Source organism: Thermobia domestica, chromosome 5, assembly GCF_964235325.1.
Source record: "Thermobia domestica chromosome 5, izTheDome1.hap1.1, whole genome shotgun sequence".
NCBI lineage: Eukaryota > Metazoa > Arthropoda > Insecta > Zygentoma > Lepismatidae > Thermobia > Thermobia domestica.
In genome coordinates, this window is record NC_137458.1 from 161,496,764 (window position 1) to 161,517,285 (window position 20,522).

The 20,522-nt window shown below is 33.8% G+C and overlaps 1 protein-coding gene across 1 annotated transcript in view; it reads left to right on the top strand.

Annotated features, from left to right (window-relative positions):
* The window catches only part of LOC145686221 (uncharacterized), a 307,734-nt gene that overhangs the window by 62,142 nt on the left and 225,070 nt on the right, over positions 1-20,522 (top strand). Inside the window, exons 5-7 of the mRNA XM_081759284.1 lie at positions 714-800; positions 12,869-12,955; positions 16,683-16,833. Of these exons, the coding sequence (XP_081615410.1) occupies positions 714-800; positions 12,869-12,955; positions 16,683-16,833 (325 nt within the window). The remainder of the gene's footprint in view (positions 1-713; positions 801-12,868; positions 12,956-16,682; positions 16,834-20,522) is intronic.

The following is a 20,522-nucleotide window of genomic DNA, read 5'->3' on the forward strand; positions in this document are numbered from 1 at the left end:
GGCAGTTCGTATGTAGCATGTGGATAACTTATGCTCTGTACAGATTTCTGTAACAAACATACGGATTCTGTATATATGTACAATATACCGCTGTCCGGATAACGGATTTTTCTCAGTGAAGTGTTTGCTCTGTAGAGATTTCAAAATGTTTTATGTCAATTTGAAAGTTACTTGTCCTGGAGAAGTAAGAAGTAATCTAAAACTATAAGAAAGAAGAATGTGTTTTCTTGAGTTGTTCATAAAATGTATAAACACAATAATTTTTGAATTAGTTTCTTTTTTCAGTTATTAGCAGTACATTACGAACAGAGATGAAAAAATGTTACTTGAAGCATGTACTTAATCTCTTGTATCTCATGATATTTTATTGCTTTATTTATGTTTACAAAAAAGTTTAAAACATTTATGACATGGAGAAATTATGTACTATGGAATTTTCGATCCATTATGGATAATAAAAATTGTAGCTCCTACAAGGAATGTTTCTGTCTCATTCTCTGAAATTTTGAAAATCAATACCTAATTTGCGACTGAAGTTTTCAAAAATTAAGGTACCATTTATTAATAACAAACTTACCGCACTTTATGCTCATCCTTAAAGTAGGCCTATAAGTTAGTACAATATCAATCTTAACCTTTTCGTTCGAGACAATTAATATGAGGCAATATTTTCCTTAAAATTAGCGTTAACTATTTATTATTACTGTTTACAGACGATGCTCCTGTCTCTGGTGCCGAGTTATATTTTATCCTTTCTGGATTCTATGAGCTACGTCTAATAGAAGCTTTACTTGCAGTAGGTAAGAATTAGATTTCATAACCAACAAAACAGGGTGAAATCCACGGGAGAAACCATTTAGTCGTGTGACTATCGTGTAATAATTTTACTTATATACTGAAATAAAATTACAGTATAATCTCAGGTCCAATGTAAACATAATTTTAAATTAGGATTTTGTTTCACTATACCACCAGTACCGTTACTATTGTATTGACAATGAAATAATGAGCGTTTATATATATATATATATATATATATATATATATATATATATATATATATATATATATATATATATAAACTTGTTGAAGGCAAGTATTTTTAGATTTTAAAGCATATTCTGTAATAATATAAAATGCAAACTAAATGGATTAGTATTGACTGTTTACATGATAATATTATATCTGTGTAGTTATAAGGCTAATTATGACTTGAATATATTGTTAATGTTCTGCGATAGCTGATTGAATAATAATTGCATATAGTAAAACTATTTTAAATTTTCATAGTTACGGCTAGTTCTACTTTTAGTTATTTAATTGATACTAGAAAAGATGTAGATTATCGTTGATGCCTGTGCTGTGGGAAACTGGAGGAAATAACTGTTTTTTTTCAACATATCATCAATTTTTACTTTATAAATTTCTAGCCCTGATGTTTCAACTACATACATATTTAATGTATACGGTAAGCAAGGCCTAAAATTGGCATGAAAAAGCAATAGGGAATACAGTGATGATATAAGTATTTTTTTAAAATCAAAGACATTATTTATGAGTTTTATTTTTTATAACACTTCAACTACAAAAATGAACTACATATTACACTTTATCATGCATTAAAAATAACATTCAGTTATGTTATTAACAAAATAAGAATGTTCATTTCTGCATGCAACTTGATATAATATAAAGTAATATTATAAATGTAAACGTATCATCTAGTTTAGAGTATGCTTTATAATATAGTTTTATATTTATTTTTCTATTATCAGGTATATTTTACGTTTGCACAATACATTTAATTTTACTGTAAATATTTTGTAATTTAAACAATTCGCGGAAGTGCACAGTAACATCTTCTACGGTAAGAGTCTTATTGAGTTGCATCCAATTAGAATGATTGTTTTATTTACAGAAATTAGGTTATTTCCGTCAAATTTTCTTTTATTTCATTTATAAAATTGATGTAATAAAATCACAATTAATATTCACATAATTTTAGATCGGATTATTTTCATAATTTCGAAAACGTTCTTTTCGCATATAAGCTTACATCTTACATACTATCAGTTATGTGGGTGTTACCTTCTGTTTAGAAATTTATTGCCCGGTCCATTACTAAACCAAATAGTTCATGGTGTTTGAGATTATTAGATCAGCAAAAGTCAACGAGGGTAATTTTAAATAGAAATCATCGGGGCTACAAGTATGTATTTTTTTCATAACATTGAGTGATCGAAATTGACATATATTATTTTTGTTTACAATTGCAACTGAATTTTAAATAATATGAAACACTTACAGTGAAAAATATAAGTGAAATGTTGAAATTTCTGACCATAAACGTTTCTACAGTTGAAAACAAAATTAAAATAACATTTTGGAACATACCTAGATAGAATTTATTAACACCATCAAACTTAGTAAGCGAATAGCTTAATATCATTTTAAGAGTGAAAATTTGGAAGAAAAGTTAAATTTTACTTAAGTCGAGGTGTACGTTAGTGTGGAAAAGTGAACAACATTTCTTGTCTCGAGACTTTAAGAAAATAGAATTCGATAATTTTGTAGACTACTTCATAAGGCTAAGTAAATGCTTTGAGTTTTTTTTTTTTTTTATCCTACCATCAGAATGAGATAAATAGACTATGTTCCTAACGCACTGCATAATGTTTCCTGCCGTATCTTGATAGGTTTTACAAACTAATTGTTGCCTTAATGTGTCCGGCTATAGAGTAATTGCATTGGTAAAGTATAAGCTTCATGAAATTTTATGTCATAAATTAATATTGAAGTTGCTAAAATTTCTAAGTAAACCCTAGTACCTATATTTTTATATTCAAGTTATTTAATTTCCATAATGATAATAGCATATGTATTAGCTAACAGAATACTCTAAGCATCGCTTGTTACTTGTGATTGCCAAAAGTTGCACTAACTACAATTTCGACTTTTAGGTTAATTTGCTTTTCCTCAAATCCTATGTACATTTTGTTAAGTGAGTATTTAATGAGGCTTACTACACTAAAGTAGGAGTGTAGTATATGAAGGTTTTATGTAGTAATTGATGAGGTAATTTTATATTGAAAGAAAACGTGTAATAAATATTAAGAATTGAAGAATAATATGTAATAAATTATCTTCTATGGTGTGATTAAATTGATAGAATGAAATAATGATAAGTAAGTACATTATGAAGTAATGTAGCCTATTATGTTTCGTCTACAGCACAAAATGTGATTATAATAGAAGTCACAACTGAATGCAAGCAACAAAACGTTTAAAATTATTATTATTATTATTATTATTATTATTATTATTATTATTATTATTATTATTATTATTATTATTCATTTTAGCAAATCTGGGACTAATGAGGTTTTTTTTTTATTTGGTCCTGGAAATGTTTTTTCCACATTTCTCGATCTTCAGCTTCCTCTTTGAACTCCCAATATTTTCTTCTATTCTTCAAATCTCGATTAGTTGTGTTCTTCCTACTTTTCACTTTCCTTCTATCTTTCCTTCTATGGCAGTATGAAGAAGACAATTTCTGCGTAAAAAAAGAAAAAGAAAAAAGAAACGAGCATTTTTTCATATTCAAAGTATCTCATAGCCTTAGCCCTGAAAACTACCTCAAAATAAACAATCCACAGGATCAATTCAATATTTCAATGTTCGTTGCGACGTATTATTACCAAAAAAAAATATTATAGGCACAACCTTTGAACAAATCAGCTAGGCCGCTGCTTAGAGAAGCTTATGAGTATTTTCTTTCCCCATCTTTCTGTTGACTGTTTATGACCCCATCCTCCCGCTCTATCGCTTCAAAGAAACTTACAGAGGAGAAAAAAGAAAGTGCGTATTGTCCGATTTACCGATAGCAGATTCACAAAACACGAAACACATGATCATAGACATTGTTCCAAACAGCATGTTGTAAAACGTAACCCGTCATCTCCAGAGAAAATAGGGGAGAGCTTTTGTGAACGCGGCATTCAACCTCCGGGTCCCATAGGTCATAAAGTTAGAGATACTTTGTGCTTTTATTTTCGAGAACTCGTAGATATCATAATTGTGACACAAATATTTGTAGAGTTTTTTTTTTAAGAATGAAAAAGGAACTCTTTTCTCTCATTAGGGATGATACCATACCGGGACCAAGTACCTAGGGGAAACTCATGTTCCTCACTGCTAGAACGTGACGCGAGTAAGGGTTTGATAATATCACTTTGCACCCAAACGTACCCATTTCGTCAGTGTTGCCAACGAATTATAAATACAGCGTGTCAGATGGTTTCTGTACCACTCGATGTATATCCATGAAAACGCAGCATAAACATCATTCGTCACTAGAGAAAATATACTTCGGACATATTCCTCTTCCAAAGACCCCAGTTTATCAGTGTTGCCAATCAACTATGGAAATAAGAAATTGCAAAACAGGTTCCGTACGACGAGACGTTTATACACAAAGCTTTGCAGAAACATCACACGAACTATAGCAAAAGATGTTGAGTGTGGCCGTCTCCCAACCATTCTAGGTTGTCAGTGTTGCCAACAAGTGTAAACATCATAATTTTGAAAATGAAGTGACTGCCATTAAAAGAGTATATGACAAATGTGACAGAAGCAACATTGAACAATGGAAAAGATAGTGTATGTCCCCGTCTAGCAAGCACCCCGTGTGGCAGTGTTGCCAACCAATGCGAACATTCAAGATTTTCGCATGAAGTCTACCGCATTGGCAAACATATGATAACTGACAACATGGATGCTTGTGGGTTCACTAACACACTACAAACCTAGTATGGGCCACAGTCTAACAGTCTCCCACACTGAGGTGCTTGGGAGATGGGGGAAACTCTCCATTGTTCAATGCTGCTTCTATCACTTTTGTCATATATTCGTTCAATGACATTCACGCCATTTTTTCAACATTGAACAATGGAGAGTTCAGTGTTGCCAACAAGTGTGATGTTTGGGAGAATGGTTGGGAGACGGCCACACTCAACATCTTTTTGCTATAGTTCGTATGATGTTTCTGCAAAGCTTTGTGTATAAACGTCTCATTGTACGGAACCTGTTTTACAATTTTTAATCTTTATACTTGGTTGGCAACACTGACAAAATGGGGTCCTTGGGAGAGGAATATGTCTGAAATATATTTTCTCTAGTGACGAATGATGTTTATGCTGCGTTTTCATGGATATACATCGAGTGGTACAGAAACCATCTGACACGCTGTATTTATAATTCGTTGGCAACACTGACGAAATGGGTACGTTTGGGTGCAAAGTGATATTATCAAACCCTTACTCGCGTCACGTTCTAGCAGTGAGGAACATGATGGGCTCAGGGGCTTATGTGTGATACATCGAAACATTAATTTTTATTTCTGTCGAATATACCATACATAGGGTCACAAACACCAACAAACTGGCCCCACATAGGGTCAGTTTGCGAGTTTGCCCGTGATTTGAAAACAGTTTCGTACTTCTCATGGCAAGAGCTTTCAGACGATATATAGGTTTCCCCTAGGTACTTGGTCCCGGAATGGAATCATCCCTAGTCAGTGTTCTAAATATATATACTGTGCTGAAGAACTGATAGAATGTTAATGAATTAAAGATTAACAGCTATTTCTTCCGATATTTTAGTATACAATGCGGATTTTTATACATATTTTAGACAGAATCAACAGATTTTTGGAACTTCCTTACCTGCTGAAAATATGGCAGAAAGGATTCACGCGTTAACTATTTTAAATACAAAAGTTTTAAGTCAAAAGCTGCTAGGCATTTTTCTTTCACCGTCGAATGATCTAAGTAAGTTGAATCTAGCTTGAAAACAGAACACAAACTGCCAAATTGGCCAGAACCACTACAACTACGAAAGCTCAAGTTGGCCAGAACCAGTATAAGACCAACTACTAAAGCTCAAGTTGTAATATTGTTAATAGAATGAAATTATAGAAATTATAATGTATCGAAAACTTTTAACGCACGCGCCTATTGTATTTCTTCATTAATATCACCAACTTGTTTGGTAGCAATATACAGAAAATTGATACATTATAGTAGGCAAATTTATCCCGCGTGAGTCCTGACTTGTCACGAGTCAATAAAAATAATAATAATAATAATAATAATAATAATAATAATAATAATAATAATAATAATAATAATAATAATAATAATAATGGGGTTCAAGAGCTATGAAATCACAAACAATTTCAATTTTATATATTAGAATTGGTGCTCACGACATTTGAGGCTCTCCAGTTATAAAAATCTATTGCGTCTCGTATCAAGACGAGACAAGATGCGAGCAGTGTCCCCTCTCGTGTGCAAGGATTCCACTGAAAGTTTTTCACGTTACTCCTTACATTTCTCATGGTTTTCGCTTTGCAGTCTAATCAGGACATGATTTCAAAATGAGTTAAAGCGAGCTGAACGAGCGAGCCATTTATCAAACTCGACTCGATTCGAAACTACCTCAAAAACAGTGACTCGCCTCGCAACTCGACTCGACGAAATTGCCTTTGACTCGACTCGTGCCCATCCCTAAAGGTAAGTTTTATGGAAGTAGAAAGGTAGCATGGGAAAATTACTATGACAATATAGAAACTAAAGATGGAAATAAACTTTTAATGACCCACTTGCAGCCTGAGGAACATGGAAAGAATACATTGAGTAACCCGATAATAGCAAGAATAAACAAGATAATAGCAAGAATATATTTTAGGCATTAAAACGGAAAACGAGGACGGCAAAGGAATTGCGATGCTGGAGACAACTTCAAAACATAGCGAAACGAGGAACGAAAACGTAGACAAAATAACTTTTAATTTTATTAAGAATACAGGGGAAGAAAGGAAACGAAAGATTCGAAATTTATAATGAATTCAAGAGCACTATCATCAGGCTTCTTTCAGAGAGTTAAAACTGTGTTAACTAAAAAAAAAAAAAAAAAAATAGAAACGTATAGAGGATTATAGAACTACACTCTCTAAATGTGCTTCAGAACACTAAGTATGAATTCACAGGTTTGGCCATAAGAAGAAACTGATTATAGATGGTAATGTTTCCAACAAAGCACTAACGGGACATTCTGAACATGTTATACAGACTGATCAAAAATGTACAGCACTAGCCTTAATAGTGCAAATAAGTATTTCGAGTACTCCGATAAATTATATATGTCTGTCTAAGAGAAGGTCATTGCCGAAGCCTGATTGGAAGTCATATCCCACAATGCTCGGTAAGGCTTAAGTCCGGAAGCCTAGCAGGTCAGAGAAAAAGGAGAGTTCCGAATAGAGGTTGATACGCTCACTTGGTGGTATGGGAACGGGCATTATGCTGATAAAGATAATGGTCCCTCTAATTTCTAAGGCTACTATTGACAACACCATGAAGGTGCGAAGTACTAGTGATGGTTCTCTAAGGAAGGCGGATATGTAGCTTATTTTATCACATTCTCTCTTACTAGAAAATATGGTGCGGGTCCTATACGACAAATGGAAACACACTGATTTTCCCCTCACCTGCAAGTTTACATACGTACCACCACAAAGCCGTCACTGTTCAAAACAAAAATTATTCTCATCATTGAATACCATTTTTAAATTTGCCTTGCTACTACAGTCTCTCCTGATACTACCGAAGATGGAATTCTTTGCCATGAGCAGTTGTCAGGAATAATCGTGCGTAAAACGAACGCAGGATGGTAGATCATTTTTCAACAATTGATCATGTAATGTAGTAATAATATCATGGAAACCATGGTAGTTCTTATTGAACTTCCGGTAGTCCTGCCAGTTACGGCGACCCAAATGGTGCTTCTTTCCAGGTGCATGTCAGATGCGAGAAACCTATGCCTCCGATCGTATATACTATCGAAGGTTCACTGAGAAGCCATGGCTCATGCTAACAGCAGTTCAACTTAATGTTTATCCTCCTCTTACAGTCTCAATGTATGACTACGCTTAAAGACACATAGTTATACAATAGGCGTTTGTTGGCGTTGTTCTACGATTGCAGACACACAATGATCACACTTAACTACGCTCTTTCTTTCCGAGTACTAACACATAACTTCTACAGACACTACGATCAGTCTACCGTTTACGGTGGCCGATGTATGTATTTCGCCCGAATGAGAGATTAATACGGGAGTGAAGATATATATACGAAATATGCGTTTCGACATATTTTCACGTTGCACGCAGCAAAAATTGAGAATTGAATATGAAAGAGTTTCTGTAGATGATGAAAAGGAAGTTGAAGAGTTTAATTTGAGAGAAAACATAGCACAAAGATGAAATTAGCTTCCATTTAATAAAATGGCGAAAGTGACTTAGACAAGGCGAAGAAAGAATGGTCAATGTAGAACAGTTTTAACTGCTTTACGTTGGTAATTTGGATGAAGATGCTAAAGGAGCTTGGGAGAAAGTTCAAAGGTTTGGAAGAAACTCCATATGAATCAAGCATTCAAATTTGGAATATACGAAATTATACCCCCTATATAAGAAATTGAAGTGGAAAGAGGTATTTGACAAACATTTTGCCTTCCTGTACCATCATTTAATATCTAGAAGAGTAGCGCGACAGAGTTTGATCAGGAAATAGTTTGATTATAGGAGGACTAATATAGTTAAGGAATAATATAATTACTCTAACAAGGTACATTCGCGAAGAGTCTCGTCAGGATTAATGTAAAGTTGATTCAAATGCAAAGTTCTGCGCACCCAAAATGTGTATTGTATTAATTTTAGCGGCTCATATGGGTAATTTGCATATTTATGGGACATCATATATCAGGAATTCCATACATTACTATAACGCTCGGACACAAACTGCTTTTAGTTTCTTTACATGTAACTGAACATGAATGTGAGCATATGTAAAACAAATTGGATCAAGTACTGCTTCTCTGACACGTTACCCCGCCCCCGGCCGCCATCTTGGATCCGTCATATTGAATTCAACTTTCGGTTTTTCAAATGGGAATAGGTGCAAGTGATACATCAAATTTATGTACAATTTTCTTGGAAATGCATTAGCGCAGACAGTTTTACCGTAGTTTGTACCATTTACAACGTATTGCATGTTACATGTCAGGCACTTCACGAATATTGATCCAAATAGAAAGTTGTGCAGAGCCCCGTGTGTATATATAATCCTTTACGTGATTTATCGTTGAAGAAAGATTTCTCTGAACGTATACTCATGTCCAAAATTATTGTCGCATGTCTATAAATTTGTTCTTGTAGGAATATAATTTGATAACGAATTCGCCCGGTATTTCTTATAATGTCAGTACGTGTATAATCGGCAAAGACATGTATGTGGCAAATTTCATTTCAAAAGAGCAGTAAATAAGAACAATAAAAAGAAAATAAAACTTTCTTATCCATTTAGTAACATTTTGTTTTACTCATTCTAATTTTCGTATTTATAGTTCTTTCCCTATGAAATTTACAACAAATATACATTTCGCGATTATACACATAGTATCAGTATTAAAAGTATCCTGCAACATCATTATCTGATTATATTCTTATAAGAAGACAGTTATAGATATGCGACAATTATTTTGGACATGAGTGTACATACATACAGGCACACAGACGTTAATACCGAAATGGTAGGTCTTCATCCAAACCTAGTCGTATCTGGATTGACATTAGGCATTTTGACCGTAATACAATAGTTCCTTGTTATAGCATAACATGGAAGTAATAACAATTACTTACAGAAAAATACGATTATAATACCAATGGTGTAAAGAGTTTGTTTATACCTACAGTACTTTTACAGTTAAAAATTGTTTTGATTTGTCACTGATATTACTCTGCAATATCTACTCGCGAAGGACTTGGAGGGACTTAACATGCAATACCTGCCAAATTATACATGCTACGGTAAAATTCACTACACCAGTGAATTTCCGAGAAAATTGTACATGAATTTGATGTATCACTTGCACCTATTCCCATTTGAAAAACCGAAAGTGAATCAAATATGATAGATCCAAGATGGCGGTCTGGGTGGGTAACATGTGTCAGAGAAGCAGTACTTGATGCAAGTTGTTTTGCATATTCCCACATTCATGTCCTGTTGTATCTAAAATAAATAAAAGAAATTTTGTGTCCGAGCGTTATAATAGTGTGCGATTGAATTCAGGATATGTGAAAGCCCATAAATATGCAAATTATCCGTATGGGCCGCTAAAATTAGTGCAATATACATTGAAGTGCAGAGAATTTTGCATTTGAATCAATTTTACACAAATGTCGAGGGGTATCTTTGCGAATGTACCTTGTAAGACAAAATGGTGGTTACTACAGGATATGAAGGGTCTAGGTCAAAACCCCCACAGCCAAAACCCCCACACTCAAGAAATGTCAAAACGCCCACACGATCGGACAAATCCCCCACACTCTGAAAATACCGTGATTGCATGTCTTTGTTGCGGCTCTTTACGACGCCCACCTTAGTGTTTCTGTCATTACAAAACAGTGCAAGAAGAATAGTTGCAACATCGGTTTAAGTGGAATAAAAAATGTTATTAAAAAGTACAAGGGCAAGACATACAACCAGGATCATTTCAAAGTGTGGGAGATTTGACCGATTGTGTGGGAGTTTTGTCCATTTGTGTGGGGGTTTTGTCCATTTATGTGGGGATTGTGACCGTTGCTATGTGTGGGAGTTTTGTCCATTTGTGTGGGGGTTTTGACCGATCGTGTGGGCGTTTTGACATTTCTTGAGTGTGGGGGTTTTGGCTGTGGGGGTTTTGACCGTTCGTGCGTTTGGGGGATTTGTCCATTTGTGTGGGGGTTATGACCGATCGTGTGGGCGTTTTGACATTTCTTGAGTGTGGGGGTTTTGGCTGTGGGGGTTTTGACCGTTCGTGCGTTTGGGGGATTTGTCCATTTGTGTGGGGGTTATGACCGATCGTGTGGGCGTTTTGACATTTCTTGAGTGTGGGGGTTTTGGCTGTGGGGGTTTTGACCGGTTCCCGATATGAATGGAAAATTAACATGATGCCAGACAACATAAAGAAACGTTCTAAAAGTAATATGAGATGAAAATAAATATAGAAAAGAAGAGCAGTGATAGCTAGATGATTGAGGCTAGGAAAGACGTCTGAGAAAGGCAGTAGAATATGTGGTTAAATTTAAATATTTAGGTAGTATTATTAACGAACATATGAAATGTAAACTTTAAATAGAAGCAATGGGAAAAATGATGAAGGTCATGATGATTATAATACAGAGCATACCGTGTGAGTCAGTTACAGAAAGGACTAGGATGAAGAGAATCGCATTGTACGAAACAGAAACGTGGTATTACAAGAAAACAACAAAAATACTCGAGCTCTAGAAATTTTTGCTTTGAGATGAACGTAAAGCTTGGAACAATGAACCAATAAGGGCCACTGGGAATAACGGGTTAAAAGAATATAATTGGAAGTAACTAAAATAGATAATAAGACATTATCAGAGAAGAAATTGATTCCGAATGACGTGTAGAACTATGACAGAAGGAAAACAAGGGTGGTAGAAAAGATTAAATTAACGGATAGTATTAAAAGTATATTTCCTATGTCAATAAGAAGAAGCTATCTAAGAATTATATTGTATGTAAACTTAAACTTGTGACAAGTTGCCTACCAGTAATGGGACAAAATTACAGTGAATCGTATTGGTAGAGGTAGGAGAAGGATCTCATTGGCTCATAATTCAAGTAGATTCTCATTTACTTATAATTTTGACATAAATTTACTTGGGGTCTATTAGCATTCTAGTCGTCCCCCAATTTTAACATGCCAGAGATGCACATGTATATTTTGTTTCGGTTTTCATAACTAACTCACTCTACGGCCTACGAAACCCGAAGATTCAACGCCGCGTTCACAAAAGTTCTCCATTGACTTCTATCCTTAGTCAACTGGATCCATATTCTCCTTTATATTCATATTTCTGCGATCCATCTTAGTATTGTCCTCCTATCTGCGCCTAGGCCTTTCTAAAAGTCGTTTTCAAATAGATTCCCAGTTAAAATTTTAAAAGCGTTCCTACTTTTTTCATTCTGGCTACATGACCTGTTCACCTGAACCTTCTAGACTTGATGACCCTAACAATGTTTGGTGATCGATATGAATTATGTAGTTCTTCGTTATGTACTGAAGGAATTAGAGGATGAAGGTGGTGTTACATATTATACATTTCAAGAAAATTGAACTTGCTGTATTTATTAATGGATCACTGCACATACATTTTTTTTATCTCACCTTTCAGACGAGGAATTACTTAAATGAGCTTTTATGGAGCAAAATAACACATAACACTAATCTACCACAGAAATATTTTCAAAAACCTAACAACTTTATCCTTTAATCCCTTCATTTCACTGCTATTTTCATTATATATTTTTAGGTGAGATTGACTGTGTCATTAAATCACAGCGTACTCGTTATCATGACAACTGACATGACGTAACATACGGTTGGAACATCCTATGCATTCAATTTAAACTCGTAAAAGTATTTTATCCAGTATAACATCAAAAGACACAGACTTAATATAATATTAAGCTATTTTAATTATATATACTTGTATTATTGTAAATAAAAGAAGGATTCGAAAAATTAAGTAAATAAATGTATTTATCATTGACTTAAAATTTTGGTATTAATGTATATGATCTAACAAAATACATTCTCTATTTACTGGTAATTAACAGCATCTAGCATCTATAAATAAGACAAGATGTTTGTTGTTAGCACCCTGTTCTCCAAGTTGATATATTTACAGTAAATATTTGATTTTAATAATAAATTAAATGTTATTTTCTTCTCTCAGGTATTCCATTAACTTGTCTTATTAAAATAGAACGAAACGAAGAACCTGTTGAGAAACCAGTGCCAACAGTTCATTTTACATTGGATGGTAACTACCTTTAATACATTTTCAGTATTATTATAAAAAGTATATCAGCAGTTTGGCATTGATACGATTATTTCAAGCATCTAAGGAAACAAAATCTAGATACTCAGTCACATGTTGTGTGTTTCCGTTGTGCTTAGCTGGGAATAATTCCGCAAACCGCTTCTGCATTCTTCTTCAGTTGCACCTCAAAATGATGAACACTGCTATGAAGGAGTTCACATATTTAAATTCGAATATGTCCACTTCTGACTATACCAAAGAAAGTAAAAGCTTGGAATGTAGTAATTGAATTGAGAAATGAGTTGAGTTGAGAAACATAGTGCATTTTATAGAACATTTGAAGAAATGTGTGATAGTGAAGTTATAGGAGCTGCGCAAAACGTGTGTGTGTGGGGGGGGGGTTGCAGGAGAGCAAGACTATGCTATTGGAATGCTCAGGAGAAAGGTAGGAATCGTGCACTTTATTTAGTTGTCTTACTACCACAGTGTCATTGTGCAGAAGAGAAATGAAACATTGTGAATTACTTATCCCAAGCACCATCTTGAAATTCACCATATTAAATTCAGTATGAAGTTGTAAATAGAAGGGTAGACATGTGATATATTAATTTGAGCTTAAATGTTCCAGAAGAGCCAAAACTGAAATCTGTGTAACGGTGATGTTACACGATTGAGAGCTAGTGTTTTAAATGTAGTAACCAAGCAGGAACTACGAACACAATAAAATATAATGTGGTGAGTGATGAAGACAACAGCTGAAATAGACTTACAAACCAAAAATGGAACAATGATAGTCAAATGACAAGATGTAAAGAATTACCCTAAAATGCTTTTTACCCTTTCAGTACATTGGTTGAATTATTATTCCTTTCGAAACCTTAGACATATGTATATGAGATGCATGTCACAAATATGGGCAGTATTCGAAATATCTTATTCTTCCTAGAATTTTCTTATCCTTCCGCAATAACATAGCTATACAAGTACACTGACAAATATGTTGTATTAAAATATACGAGCATAAGAGAGCAATAAACAGTGAGATACAGTTACAGACGAGATAACAGTTAGTACATATCGGTAATAGACGTGTAAATCAGTACAGGAATATTGCTGTAGTAGGACTAGAATAATATCACAACGAGACACAAATGGATGTGCCATTATGAAAACGAAACTGATGTTAATCACTCATGTGGGTAATGTGGACTTTTCTTTCAGTGAGTGAATAAAGCAAAAGAACAATTTTTCAATGTACACATGTGAAAAGCTGGAATTGGTGCATGTATAATACTAACAGTATGGTGTACTTTTAGTAGCAAAGCAATATACGAAAGGCGTTTGAAATGAGTCTGGATGCTGCTTAAACTATCCAATTTCGAAAACGACATGACAAATGAAATTGCAAGAGCGTGGAACATTAAAATTGAAGTGTGTAAATGCTTGCAGGCGAGTGTAATTGTCAAGAAAGTCAGATGTTGAAACCAAAGTCACTTTTCCCATGATAAATTTTACAAAGGATGGTGCTCACAAGTAAACCTTACGTTTGGGTGAATCGAGTTGCTGACTGTGACACATATGAGAAAGTAGTACTAAATGTGGTCAGAATTTCAGTGAAGTTGAGGTGCGAAGTTCCAGGGGTTTAGGAAATACAGCTACCAGAACATCACATGGAAGTACAGAATAGTCTTCATACAGTTGGAGGTAAAAGCCCTGTAAGACCTCTTGTAACGACAAAAGGTGAATAACAAATATATGGGTACATATTAGGACTAGGAGGAAGTCATATAGTAAGGGTATATCTGACGGCGGTCATCTTGAAATCCGCCATTTTGAATTAAAGTTAAGTTTTTAAAATAGGAATAGTTTCATGTGATACATGATTTAAGGCACAAATTTAATCAGAAGAATAATGGTGACGTTAATTTTGATTTACGCGCAATTGGTAAAAAGTTACAGGGAAATTAAATATTGTTGCACCATATGTATTAGTCCTTTACCCTACCGTGTACATTTTGTGTTAATGATAATAATTAAATAAAAAGCAGGTGGATAAATATTAGGTCTATGGTAAGAGTTGCTTTGATGGCGGCCATGTTCAAATCCGCCATTTTGAATCAGACAAAAGTTTTAAACAAAACACACAACAGTGACATAACAATAAAATTTGCTATTAATAAGGTGTCAATGTTATGCGTTTTGTTTAAAACTTTTGTCTGATTCAAAATGGCGGATTTGAACATGGCCGCCAGCAAAGCAACTCTTACCATAGACCTAATATTTATCCACCTGCTTTTTATTTAATTATTATCATTAACACAAAATTTACACGGTGGGGTAAAGGACTAATACATATGCTGGAACAATATTTAATTCCCCTGTAACTTTTTACCAATTGCGCGTAAATCAAAATTAACGTCACCATTGTTCTTCTGATTAAATTTGTGCCTTAAATCATGTATCGCATGAAACTATTCCTATTTTAAAAACTTAACTTTAATTCAAAATGGCGAATTTCAAGATGACCGCCGTCAAGTATACCCTTACTATATGACTTCCCCCTAGTCCTAATATGTACCCGTATATTTGTTATTCACCTTTTGTCGTTACAAGAGGTCTTACAGAGCTTTTACCTCCAACTGTATGAAGAATATTCTGTACTTCCATGTGATCTTCTGGTAGCTGTATCTCCTAAACCCCTGCAGCTTCGCACCTGCAACTTCACTGAAATACTGACCACATTTAGTACTACTTTCTCATATGTATCTCAGTCAGCAACTCGATTCACCCAAACGTAAGGTTTACTTGTCAGCCTCCATAACTTTGGTAATATTAACTTTTTTAACATGTTCTATCGAAGCCTTTACTTGTAAATCTTCAATTACTATTTTACAGTGTCTTGTAAATGTTTTATTTCTATATGTGATTTTTCTGTTATGGTTTAATGTTTATAGATAAATGTTTTAGCTAGCCAGCAATCTTAAAACAATGATTCAAAACTTAATACATAATCAAAAGTCTACAGATCGAAATTTATATACAGCGTATGTGAATCCCGTGATATCACAGTTCTTTATTTTGAGGTGTGACTGAAGAACAAAGCATAAACACCTTCAAAATTATTACAAGTTAAACAGAACGGAGGGGTATAACGAGTGGATGTATTTTAACAATTGTGCCAAACACTTTACGTATTGTAAAATGTAGATACTATTTCTGGATTTTTTTCGGAAAATTTGATTCGTTCGAAAAATTTGATTGATTTGATTTCGAATTTCAATGGATAATAATTAGAATTCTGCACATACAGTATGAGTTTTAAGTAAATCTGTACAATATATCTTCATTATATACTTCAAGTAAATTAAGTTAAATTAGCTGAAACAAGACAAAGGTAAAAAAAAAAGCTACAAGAATAAATATTTAAGTAGTTTCAATATAAATTATTTTTGCATTTTATACTTACACACTTAGATACAGACTCTAAGAGTTTTATTCAAAATTTTCAGAGTTCTAAAACATTGCCAGATGCTAATGATGCTATGATAAATATGTTCAGTACACACTGTTCATTTGTATTACTCGACTTTGACAATATTGAATTCATTGGTATATTAAAAAAATAAATTAACATCATAATAAATGAATAAATATATTACTTACATTTGACAATGAATTAATATATATATATATACATTATTTATATTCAGTCTAACTTTCTTTAAAGCTGGAACAAGAAGTAGAAAATCTATGTATAAAAGAAAGAGCACTGTACGAACATCACCGATTCAAACACCTCAAGAAAGCAGACTCACATCTCTTGTTGAATCAATTGGGAAGACAGCCGATGAAGCAGCCGCAGAACTGAATAAGAAAAAGTAATTATTACTCTTGGTCACTTATCTAATAGTTTTATTTGGTACATATATTTGTAGTAATGTTGTGTATTATCTGAAATTACAAGCAGTATGCGTGTCACTGTTAGAAACATATTCGCTACTGTTGAAAGAAGACAAACAAGATGTACAATCTTCTACTTAACAGAGTTATTTTTAGTATACTATCTTCCAACAGAATAAAACATACCGACTATTATTGGGAACGAACGACATGTACATTTAAGGGACATAAAAAGTTCTTTTTGTCGATTTTCTTGAAAACTAAGCATGGGAATTCACCCTAAAAATGTAATCTTGTTTAGCTCAATGTGATTTATCGATTGATATAGTTCAACTTTGCATTATATTATAGTTATATCTATCTATCTATCTATATATCCATATATATAGATAGGGTGTATCATAAAGGACTTTACAACTTTGAAAACTCATATTGATTTTATACAAGGTAACAAACATGGTTTTGGTGTCATTTTCAATGTGGCTTCCATTAGTGATGCGGTACACATCCCATCTGGAGTCTCACTTGCTCTATGTCTTCAGACGTACCGGGACGACCTGAAGATTTGTGTCTTACCGAACATCCAGTACATGCCACTAATAAACAGTAGGCCTATTGGGAGGATCTTTAACATACTTTGTACGAAAATTACGTTTCACAGTTGGTGCAGACTTGGATTCATCAAACCAAAACACACAGCTAGCACACTCGGAACCAGTAAAGACAGCCATCTTTGCTGCAACTGCCGCTAGCGCTTGCAGGGCTCGTTTCTGAACCAGTGTGCTACGTGAATCAAAACTTTATGTATTTTGCAACAAAATAGCGCTTACAGTGGCTCGTTTCTGAACCAGTGTGCTACGTGAATAAAAACTTTATGTATTTTGCAACAAAATAACATCAAAACCATGACTGTAAGATAAATGAATAAATCAATCAGTTTTCAATAAGTTATAAAGTCATTTTTGCATATCCTGGATCCGCCACTGTATGATATAGGCCTATATAACAGAAGTAAAAGTTTAAGAGTTAGCCATAATTTTGTAATGTGTCTTATTATCCATAGGCTACTGTATACTGTTATGTTGCTAGTATCATATCCAAAAGCTTCGTTAGGGTATACTTCAGTACTAGCTTCATCTTAATAAGTAACATCGTTATCGAACAGCAAAAACTTTTAGGTTACAAGAACATATGTTCTCTCAACTTACTCCCAAATTATGCATTAGGGTTAACAATCACCCATACTGTTTTGTTCCCCAGGGTATCTATTGTCAGGTATTCTCTAAATCATAGCATGCCTTAGAGAAGTATTTTGGCATTACTGCTCAAACAACTCTTTGGCACATGCCACCCATGTACCAGCATTGTTTACATCATAGTTCTGTGTTCTTTCGTCGTATTTGAGAAAACATTTGTTTTGAGTTGATTTCACGAACAAATCTTCCACATTCTGTGATAGTTCTAGGCTCTAAGAATTCTTTAGTTTGCCGTGTTTATGGATCTCTTTCTTATATAAAAGAAAGTGAATTCTCTTGAGCCCATGTCGGCATCCTGTCTTTCTCCAAAAAATAAGAACAAAGGACATACGAGATCATTCAGACATTGCTCATACATTCGTCATACTAATCCACATCTGTATTGCCAGTCATTCATTAAATTATGTTCGAGCCTCGCGACAGATAGTTTCATCTAGGCAGAATCAAGCATTGTAACTATCATTATAGAGATCTATTCGTAAGCCTCTACCTGACGCTCAGTTACAAAGATCCTAGTTACATGAATTTAGTTACATGAATAAGTCTTTTATATTGCCTTTAAACTCCATTTTTTAAGTTAACATAAGTCTCTACCATAAGTTAACATAAGACATAAGCTATGCACACATTTACTAAAAACGTTAAACTTTTGATTCACAACACTATCGATTAGTAGAGTGCCCCGGGGTAATTATGAAACAAAAATCAAATTTTGATATATCTCTAAAACTACTGGACGGAAACTCACGTAACTTGGGCAGCTTAATTCTCCCAGTAATTAATGAAGATACCTAGAGTCGAATTTTGTATATGTCGCAAGCTTTTCGAGAAAATTAGAAAAATCAATGTCTCAAAATTACCCCGGCTTGGGACAATTGAGTGCTTGAGAATGAGAAGGGGCTATGCCACAAACAGATAGTTTTGAGAAAAATGAAGATTTATTAGACTAAGTAGAAAATGCATAACGTATGGGTATTGTTATTGGGCAGTGGCTTATTTGCCTTCAAATATCAACAGGGTAATTGGAAAAATTGTTAGCAGCACCAACAGAAACTGTATCTACATAAAAATTTCAGGTTGTGTGGCATAGTCCCTTCTCACTCTCAGGCACTCAATTTTGAGACAAACCATGGTAATTATGAGACACGATTTTCTGAGTTTGTAAAGCACCTATGAGGATGAAACAAGGTGTAATTATGAGACAAGGGTTTCTACTTTCTGCTAAATAAGGTGGAATATTAAAACACTTAATACATAGTATTTGAATATTGTTTTATTACAAGCACTTGTATTAGCAGTTGTGTTTACGGAAGGGTAAACATTTTTAATGACTGTATATTATGGACAAAGAAATTGTAGTAAATATTAAATATGAGCAGTTAGATTAGCATTTTCTGATAATGTCCTGAAAAGATCCAGTTAGATAAATTTAGTTTTACCCAGAAAAAAATTAAAATAAAACAAAACAAATTTTACCATAGGCCTAATGTTATAGGCCGCATATTACAACCGTTTACATGATCAATCTTATAGATACAAAAAAAAAGTAACTTTAAAGAGTGAACAAAAAATATTCATGAACAACGCTCACATAGGCCTAACCCAAGTTCATCATAAAAAATGAAATTGTAGCCACAGCTATATTTTGGCTACAAAAACAAAGTCACTATAAAAAAAAGTGGAAAGAAATATTCATAAACAAATGCTAGGCCTATATCCCAAAACTACACTGGTTCACCATTTTTTTGGTTAAATGTTCATATATAGTGACAAAACTGAAAATAAAAAACATTAACATTGATAGTGAACACACACACATACATAAACATACATAAAGAAAGTACAGTAAATTTACATACTTTGTTTTAGGCTGCAACTATTGTAACATTAGGCTATAATATTGGTAAGAAAAACTGAGTAGGGCCTAACTTTTGTTAGAAATTGTAATCTAAATAGATTACTCCTAACACAAGAAACCAACTAATATGGTTGTCTGTTCAAAACCTGATTTGAATAATTTGTTGTCTTAAGTTCAGAAAGCTAGAATACTTCAATCCTGCATTTTTTTTTAATGTTGCAAAGATTGATTTTACTACTTCGTCACAACGAATTATGAATGGGTCAACAGATTCAGTGGTTACAGATCCTTAAAATATAAACTATGGAAGAACTTCCTGTGACCACCTTGAGTGGCCACCAAAACTTGTTTTCACCTATACAGCGTAGAAATTGTAGCTGTACACTTTCTATAATTTTAGGTTGATCATCATCTGTCACAACATTTAAGACTTGGTCACAATAATAACGATCTTCGTAATAAACAGCATACATTTGTGATTTTTCAATTCTTGCCTTCACTTTTTCCATATGGATAGTCAGGTGTCTTGAATTTTTTGGTAGATTTTTTGAGA